This window comes from Odontomachus brunneus, unplaced genomic scaffold (genome assembly GCF_010583005.1).
Source record: "Odontomachus brunneus isolate Ranch 3 - 2012 unplaced genomic scaffold, Obru_v1 Obru_scaffold_077, whole genome shotgun sequence".
NCBI classification, from domain to species: Eukaryota; Metazoa; Arthropoda; class Insecta; order Hymenoptera; family Formicidae; genus Odontomachus; species Odontomachus brunneus.
Window position 1 is genome coordinate 1312696 of NW_022639527.1, and position 9010 is coordinate 1321705.

The 9010-nt window shown below is 35.0% G+C and overlaps 2 protein-coding genes across 4 annotated transcripts in view; both read left to right on the plus strand.

The window, feature by feature from the left end:
- Nucleotides 1-1601, plus strand: part of LOC116847429 — a 16118-nt gene extending 14517 nt beyond the window's left edge. Inside the window, exon 4 of the mRNA XM_032822425.1 lies at nucleotides 1458-1601. Coding sequence (XP_032678316.1) covers nucleotides 1458-1490 — 33 coding nt within the window. The 3' untranslated portion in view covers nucleotides 1491-1601. The remainder of the gene's footprint in view (nucleotides 1-1457) is intronic.
- On the plus strand, nucleotides 1586-7068 carry LOC116847427 (phospholipid scramblase 1-like). Of its 3 annotated transcripts, none has more exons than XM_032822419.1 (8): nucleotides 1586-1727; nucleotides 1857-1962; nucleotides 2052-2144; nucleotides 2384-2536; nucleotides 3767-3978; nucleotides 5546-5707; nucleotides 5820-5966; nucleotides 6100-7068. In XM_032822419.1, the coding sequence occupies exons 2-8, from the start codon at nucleotides 1878-1880 to the stop codon at nucleotides 6142-6144; spliced, it is 897 nt and encodes a 298-aa protein (XP_032678310.1). In that variant the 5' UTR covers nucleotides 1586-1727; nucleotides 1857-1877; the 3' UTR covers nucleotides 6145-7068. The 3 variants fall into 3 exon arrangements, with proteins under 3 accessions (XP_032678310.1, XP_032678312.1, XP_032678311.1); XM_032822421.1 differs by having other exon boundaries at nucleotides 2387-2536; XM_032822420.1 differs by having other exon boundaries at nucleotides 1650-1727; nucleotides 1850-1962.
- Nucleotides 7069-9010: the final 1942 nt, after the last annotated feature.

Consider the following 9010-nt stretch of genomic DNA (forward strand, 5'->3'; position numbering starts at 1 on the left):
ATATATATATATATATATATATGACGCAATTGTAATGCGAACGATGCTCGTCGTCGAGTGTGCTTTAACTTTAGATAAATAGAATGGAAGCCTTATCACGATATACGAAGAAACAAGAAGATGCCGTCGATAACGGAAATATCGCGATTCGCGTGAAGTTAATCGCGGGGAGGGAAAGACGTGACGATGTTATTGCGAAAATTTATTGCGTAAATTAATCGGCGCGACGGGAGCGAAAGGCGAATGAAAAACTCTCCGAATCGTTATCCAGAGCGTGCCTAAGTCATTTCGAATATTCCGCTGCCCTATCGATGTGCGCGAGATTCTCCGATGCGGGTCATGCATTTTTCATTTACGAGAAAATAACCCGCGGAATTATCTATCAAACGTAATTACGACGCAGCCAGCATCTTTGTACATTCGTTTACGCTTTTAATTTGCAGTTGTACATCTATAAGGAAACACTTTGGCGAAAGTATTTGCATAACACAAATGTGATTATATGTAATAAACATGTAATTATGTTAATAAGCATTCTTCAGCGCACACAAGTGCGAGTGAGGATAGAATATTCGCACACCTCATCGCTTTTGGGATAATCCCATGCGAAAAATATCGCTGCAACGTGCTCTTTTTCTTTTTCCCGTTCGATACGTTGGTAAACGAAAGCAGTGTATTCCGATAAAGACGCCTCGCGATGACATTTCTCTCCTTTATGTAAATTTATGCCGGAAAGGGTGAGGTATGCAAATATATTTTTATGCTCTGTACACCGCGTCGTCTCAACATTGTTTTGTTTATATTATTATTGAAGTATAATTTATTCAATACTTTAGCACAGAAAGTTTTCTCGAGCGTAAATCTACGTAAACACAATTTGTTTCAGTCTTTCACGGTTTTCAAGCTTACTTATATGCGCGTATATGTTGTGTGTGTGTGAAAGTCATATACAACTTATTTCGTATACGACTAATTTCCTAATATTATTACCTACTTTCCTATTTCCTACCTACTTATTACTAATAAAGTAATAAATTAAAAATACCAATGTCTGGACACTGATAATAGTGGTAGCTGACTCTGGACATTCTTATTGTTTTGGTCTTTAAATACGAATACTTAAACTTTGTCAATATTAAAAGAAATATATATATCTTTCTTTTAATATATATATATATATTTTTTTTTTATGTTAGAAGTTTAAACATTTATTAGTGTTATTAGTGTATTAGTGTTCAAGTATTGATACTTTTAACTTAATCCAAATTATAATTTCAAGGCGTATATGTGATGCGAGTGTACAAATATGTGTATCTAGTTTTCAAAAAACTTGTGAATCTTCCAAATCTCAGTAGTTAATTACTGCAACATTCCGTTATAAAGAACGATAAGGAATACATTAAAATAATCGCATGTGCTTTGGAAATTACGAAAGAAAAATACTTTCTTGTTTGCAGGCGAGTGCACTTTTGTGTGCGGGCGATCTTTGAGTGAACTTTTCTCGCTGTGGGATCAGCACTTTTGTCGCGCGTTCGAACAAAAAGATATCTACGTGATAGCGCTTATCCGCGAACCGGCGATAAACGAACGATTTATCGGCAGATAACGAGATAGACGGCAAAAATTAAGCCGTTATGGACAAGCGACGAGCCTGAACGAGAGACTCGATCGACAGCGTAGTATCAGTGTAGTGTATCTTTTTGCTCCTCCGACGCGGGTTGGTTCAGGTCAGTATTGGGCTTTTTTTATTTGCGCTAAATGCGCGTAATGCACGAATCGCGTGTGTGCGAGTCGCCGGCGAGAGGTAATAAATCGAGGTTTGAATCTCTAATCGTTTGTTCTTCTCGAGACAACAGACGTCCATCCTGGCAACGTCCATGCGTCGCGGCAGCGCAACCAATTATGAAGCGGAGTTACTGTACGAAGTTCACGGCTCATTCTTGAATCAAGAGATCATGACTGGTATCTGATAAAAGAATTAAACACGATCACGCAACGTTTCATCCCTCAAGTGTCAATTTGTAAACGCGGCTTTTGCCGAATTCTTTCAGATTCGACGGACACGGTGTTGCAGGCGATGGAGCTGCAGGAGAACGCGCCTGTCTTTTACTCCAGCGCGACGATCATCACGATGCAGCCAGAAGGTAAAAATATCGCGCGTTTCCTGACGCGCGTTGGAGAAGACGACACCGATAAGTAAGAAAGAAGGGAAATCGCGACTTGGACCGAAATCCTTGTACTCCACGGCGTGTTCGTTGGACTCAACTAACTCGAGGTCACGTTACGGTGACACGATGAAATCCCCCGATGGCGATAACGAGCGTCGACAAAAGCGACCCTCGTCTTTTGATTATTCGAGCGAATAACCGTCATCTTTTTTCAGCAGGTAGCAGTCGAACTGCTCGAAGGCCCATTCCCGTGAACACCTTAGAATGGATCTCCACCCCCAGAGCGCAATTAAACTCGATCACCGGCACGCAGTTCCTAGCCGGCGTCGAGCAGCTGGAAATTCAGCAAGTTATTGATTTGAGTACTTGTACGTATTTAGCGCATGACGCACGAACCTCCTGTCTTACATGAAGAAAAGGGAAAGTGTTTGATTTAATTTAAACAAAATTGATTCCCTGACAGTCCAATTGTTCTTTTATTTATTTCTCTCTGTATATATTTATCTTTCTTATATACATGTACAGTACCCTCCATAAGTTTGGAAACATAAAGGTAAAAATAAGGATATTAAAATTGATATTTTATTATAATTTTGTTTCGCATTTACCTTTACAAGATCGGCATTTATGTCATTTGATAGAGCGAAGTTTCAAGTTTACAAATCCACTTTCTGTATTGCTGTGCAATGAAGTTTAATGGAGTCATGAGCAACTGGATTCAAAATGCTCGATTCTATTTTAACCCCTAGTAATATGGAAACACAAAATTGTAGAGAAATTTTTTCAGAATGTAAATTGCATAGAAAACTTCAATCTTTTACACGGAAGAAATTAAAATTTTCTCAGATTTTTTTCTTGCGTTCGTGGCATGTCTCAAATTGAGAAGAGATTTTTCCATTTTGTCCATTTCGTTTTCATAAAGACTACATTATACTAGTGATTGGCGATTGACGATTAAATTTTGACGAATCAACGAGCTTCAGACTTGGTTTGCTTTGTTCCAATTGGTCCAGTTCCAATCGTCAATCGCCAATCGCTAGTATAATTTGGCTTTTATGAAAACGAAATGGACAAAATAGAAAATTTTCTTCTCAATTTGAGAAATAAACGCAAGAAAAAATCTGAGAAAATTTTTAGTTTCGTGTAAAAGATTGAAGTTTTCTATATATTTTACTCGAAAAAATTTCTCTACAAGTTTGTGTTTCCGTATTACTAAGGGTTAAAGTAAAATTGAGCATTTTGACTTTAGTTACTCATGAGTCCATTAAACTTCATCTCACAGCATATAGAATATATGCACACAATACAGAAAATGGATTCTTAAACTTGAAATTTCTATTAAATGACATAAATGCCGATCTTCTAAAGATAGTGCGCAATAAAATTATTATAAAATACCCATTTTAATATCTTTATTTTTATTTTTATTTATGTTTTATTAATATCTTTATTTTTATTTTTATTTATGTTTTCAAACTTATGGAAAGTACTATATAAACATGCTTTTTCATATACGCACATTGGAAACATTACATATTATTAGATATGTAAATGTCGCCTCAATAATGTTGGTCAATGATTTTGTGCTTACTCCACAGTGCTCGGCAGAACGGACAGAGGGAATCAGTACAGGGTGAAAGTACCTCGAGCGGAGACCCTCTTCCTCGCCATGGAGGCCAGGCATGAGACCACGTCCAGGCTCTGCGGCTGGTATAAGGGATTCGTGCTGAATGTCTTGGATCAATGCGGCGAGACTGCATTCGTGATCAGGAAGGATCCGAGCTGGATGCACGTGCCCGGATCGCGACAGGCAAGTTTACGTACGCGCGAATAAACGAAGCGTCGCAGTCGGTGTCTTTTCTTTCGGGTATCGCGTATCCATTGGGTCAGTCAGCAGATTCGGTTCGATTTTCAATAGATGACGTCATGTACACCTGATATAGACAACAATGCTGATAACGTCTGTGTATAAGGAGACACTTTCAAGACCATCACTCTCAACAAATAATTTTATCTTCTTTTCAGAGAATTTTACTTTTCTTTTCTTACACAAAGATCGAACCAAACTCTTTGATTGACCAGATACAAGAGTAGATGAAAGTTGAGTTCAATTATAATATGAGTCCTCGTTAATCCTTTCAGGACGGGAGACATCTTTTGAAGGCTCTACGGCCTTCATGCATGTATTTCAGAAACTATTGATCCAATATTCATAAAAATTAGTATGTAGAGGTTTTTTGGGGTGCTCTTTCCAAATTTGAAATAAAAAATACAAAATTCAAAATAGTGGATCAAATATGGCGATTTTCAAGGTGCCAAATTATATAAATATGACCTAATTTCCGTGGAACTTCACACTCTAAATTTGAATTAGTGAAAATCTTGAATGATTTCCAGTTTCGCTCTTCTTGGAGCTCATCAGTACCACACAGATCTAAAAATTTTTTCCTTGGTCGGCATTTTGAATTTCAATTATTCGATTTCAGTTCTTAAAAAAGTATCTTTAAAAAGTTTCATAGTTCAAATTTTACGGAAATTGAGTGATATTTATATTATTTATCATTTTTTTTTTGCCATATTGGGTCCGTCATCTTGGATCACAGAATTTTAAAAATCTAAGATCTTCAGATTCGGATACTACGACCCTAAAAACTCATAGAATACGTACTTCCCTATAATTATCTTCTCGAGCAATCCCCCGTCCTGAAAGGGTTAATAACAATTAATAATCTACCCCGATTGATGTCCGTTAACGCGCTAATAAAACTACTGACCGGTGATGCGCATCTCGAAACATTTTTGAACCTCATAATTTCTTCATTAATTTTCTGTTTCTAAATAAGTATTTGTATATAAAAATCTTTATTGAGGAGTAATTGAGATATCTTGCTTTTTTTGTGTAAAACCACAACTAAATTCGTATTTCTTTAAGTTTTACTCTACGAATATTTATCTGTACAAGAGAAGTAGAATGCGCGAACAGTTTTTTATTCACTATATAAAAATCGCGCTTGATAATGGGCGGAACAAGCGTAATTAATCGTTGGTTATTACTAATGCACAGGGTGTTTCAGATCACCCGGGTCACCCGATTTTTTCGTAAACGCGACACACACACACACACACACACACACACACATATATATACATATATAGATCCACATATATAGAAAACATATATATCTGTATATATATAGAAATATATATACACACACACACACACACACACAAGCACACACACACATATATATATATATATATATATATAAAAGGACTAAATAGAAATAAGAGACGTAACAAGTGAGTCCGTTCACATTCCTTCGCGCATGATATAATAACTCGCAAGTCTTTAACGCAAGACGCGTGGTGTCGAGCAGAGAATCACGGTGGAAAGCGCGAATCTCATTGGCAGCGTGGAGGAGAATTTCAGTGTGATAGGGCCGAAATTCACGGTCTACGACGCATCTAAGACGCCGCTCTGCAAAATCTACGGACCTAACATCTGTGGCTGTTGCATGTACAAGGAGGCATTATTTCAGGTAATGACTCAACCGTCAAATAATATGTTATTACTGCAATCTAAAACCAAATGGATGCTTCTACTGAAACAGTGATGTCTCTCGTTTGTTCATTTTTCATCTTCGATTTCAGGTCGTGTCAATGGATGAAACACACCAACTCGCGTCCTTGATACACCATTGGGATCACTTGAATGTTGATTACATTTTGCAGCTCACATTCCCAATAGACACCGATGTGAAGCTGAAGAGCCTGCTCTTGGGCGCATCGTTCTTGCTAGTAAGCGCGTAAAGAAGAATATCTTTATGTATTTGATAATGGTCGCTGTGACTTCCTTAAAGCTGAGCGATTTTTTCGAAATACGCGCATTTATTCATGTTGCAAATTGCATCTAATTCTTATATTATTTCAGGAGTACTTGTATTTCCATCGGATTAGAAGAGCGTCTAGAAGCTAATCAAACAGACTTTAACGGAGCGTTTCACTATTTAAATAGTCGTCGTTACTTCAGCTCTGTCCTCTCGAAATAGAGCGAGCATGTGTTAAAGTTGCCAAAAAACATGTTTAAAAAGAAAAAACAAAACATTTATGTATTTTTTGTTTAAAACATGTTTTTTAAGTTTTAAACATGTTTTAAAGTGCAGAAGTGCAAGTGTAGAAAAAAATATGTTTTAAACATCTTTTAAACATGTCTTTTATTGTAATATAGCTTTTTGTAATATAGCTTAAACACTTTACTTCCGATATTTCAAATGTTCCAAAGCAGAAAATAGACCTAGAGTTGGGAAGTATCTCGTTATTTGTTACGAAATTACAATTTCGTTACAATTAAAAAGAATAAAGAATTTAAAAAACTGATTAATCTTCTACGCCAGAGGTATAAATCACCAAGTCGTTATCAAATTGCTAATGAATTATTAGATAAAGTTTTTAATTCTATAAAGCAAAGCATAGAAAAAAATTTAAAAGGTAAAATAGTCTGTATGGCATTGAATGGTTGGAGTAACCTTTATGTCGAGCCATTAATTTGTATCTCAATAATCTGACGTATTAGAAGGAAATATTCATTTGATAGATACAATAAATACTGCTGAAAACAGTACACTGCACATTGCAGCACACTGCAGATTACTTATTAAATTTAGCTATCACAGCAATAAAAAATTGTCAAAAATTTGGTTGCTCTATTAGAAGTTTTGTGACTAATAATGCAAGTAATATGGCAAAAATGCGAAGCCAACTTTCACAATGTAAATAGCTATGCTAAATATAATAACATACGTGGTTCAGCGCATATTTTACATTTGTTAGCAAAAGATATCGACGTACCAGAACTTAGAGAAAATGTAAAAAAAGTAATAAAATATTTTAAATATACTCATTATGCAGCATCTAAATATAAACAAGAAGGTGACTCACTCACTTTACCTCAGATGTTCGTTGGAATATCCTATGCAATTGTTTTGAATCGTATCTAAAAAATTGCCATACTTTAGCAAAGATATATATGGAAAATCGTGCTGCAATTGATGTAGAAATATGTACTAAAGTTGAAAGTCTTGATCTCAAAATTAATTTACAGAATTACGTACTTAAATTGCATAAAATTTCCGTTGCGTTAAATAGAATTTAGAATGAAACGTACACTATTAGTGAGGCTACAGAGATATGGTTAAATTTATTGCAAAATATTGAAGAAGAAACATTTACTCAATTAGAAATAAAGTGCTTTAGGAACCGTTTTGATATGGCAATGACACCTCCATTATTATCTGGCAAATTTATTAGATCATCGTTTTAGAAGTCAAAAATTGAGCCAAAACCAATTAGAATTTGCTCTAGAATATGCAGTTGCAAATTATCCTGAAGTTATGCCATTTATAATAAAATATCAGTCAAAGTCTTCACTATTTAGAAAATATTTATTCTGTTCTCAAAATATAGAAAATGTTACTCCACTATCATAGTGGCGTGCTCTTCAAAATTGCATAAATAACGTTATGTTCGACTTGTCTACACAGTTACATACAGCTGTTGTTCCGTCTGCAGGTATCGAAAGATTATTTTCTACCTTTGGTTTAGTTTCTAAATTGCGAAATAAACTAGCGACAGAAAAACCATCAAAATTGGTTACTATTATTAGAATATTTAATTCCAATAATTCCATTTTAGAAGAAAAAACATCACTCAATAAGCAATCTATACGCAAACTGACATCAGATTGGCAACAGGATCTGTCGAATTCGAGCAGACTCTGACATCAGATTGGCGGAAAACTGTGCGTAGAGCCTGCCGACAGACTCTGACGGCAGATTGCGCGCAGATCCTGTCGTTTCGTAGATTCTTCAATTAAATTTTTGGTAGAAAATTTTCTCATAATTTTTCATAATTACTCATAGAATCAGCACTTTCTCATAAATACTCATAAATACTTATAAAATACAATAAAAAAAAAGTTTTTCTATATTATTTTTTCATAATTTTTAAGATTTTCTCTGGTGAGATTCAAACTTGAACCGAAGATATTTTTTGGATAATCGTCCGTCGTCTTAGACACTCCTCACTTTATAAAAAAGTGCTTTGTATTGCCCACTTAGTTTAAGGAAGAAAAATCTTAGAGTTTGTTCGCCTTTTAAATCGCAAAATATAGGCGAAACCGTTTAGCGTATAAATAATGTAAGAGAGACCGGTACGATAATTCGAAATTAATTTTCTACCAGAGATTGTATAGAAAATTACTACAATAAAACAGCAGATAATGACATTTTTCCATCATGCTAATAAAATACTATGCTTTTACATGTACGAATTAATTTGATCGATCGTCCAATTCAGATTGTATTAAATTTTATCAAAATCGAAGCATGATATATTTTCAAATAAACACAAAATCACAAAAATTCTGTAAAAGTTACATGGCGAGACTAATAATTTATTCGGTGCTGCTGTCTTCAGTACTTATTGCATGATGGTTAAATCGTTCAGATTTAATGACATAATGACATTAAAAACAATAATATAAGAAATTGTATGAAAAATTGTTACCAGGGATGGCATATGGTGGGATGGCATATGATCTGATCTTTCTTTCCATATATATTATAACTAAATACAATAGTTGTGATATTAACAATTGTACAAATAATAAAAATTACTACAAATCGATACTGACTCGGTACTGGGAATAGGTACTTCCCCAGTACTAGGAATCAATATTTTTTTATACTGGTACTGTACTGATTTTCGATACTGTGACAGTACTATTTTCCGATACTGGTCCTTTTCTATCATCCCAGTATCACACCAATACGAAAACCGTACTG

Bases quoted from the DNA above. Each gene is read 5' to 3' on its own strand.
- LOC116847427 (XM_032822419.1), top strand. From the start codon at position 1,878: ATGCGTCGCGGCAGCGCAACCAATTATGAAGCGGAGTTACTGTACGAA. The intron at 3,979-5,545 runs GCAAGTTTACGT...GGTGTCGAGCAG, and splicing joins ACGTGCCCGGATCGCGACAG to AGAATCACGGTGGAAAGCGC. The intron at 5,708-5,819 runs GTAATGACTCAA...CTTCGATTTCAG, and splicing joins ACAAGGAGGCATTATTTCAG to GTCGTGTCAATGGATGAAAC.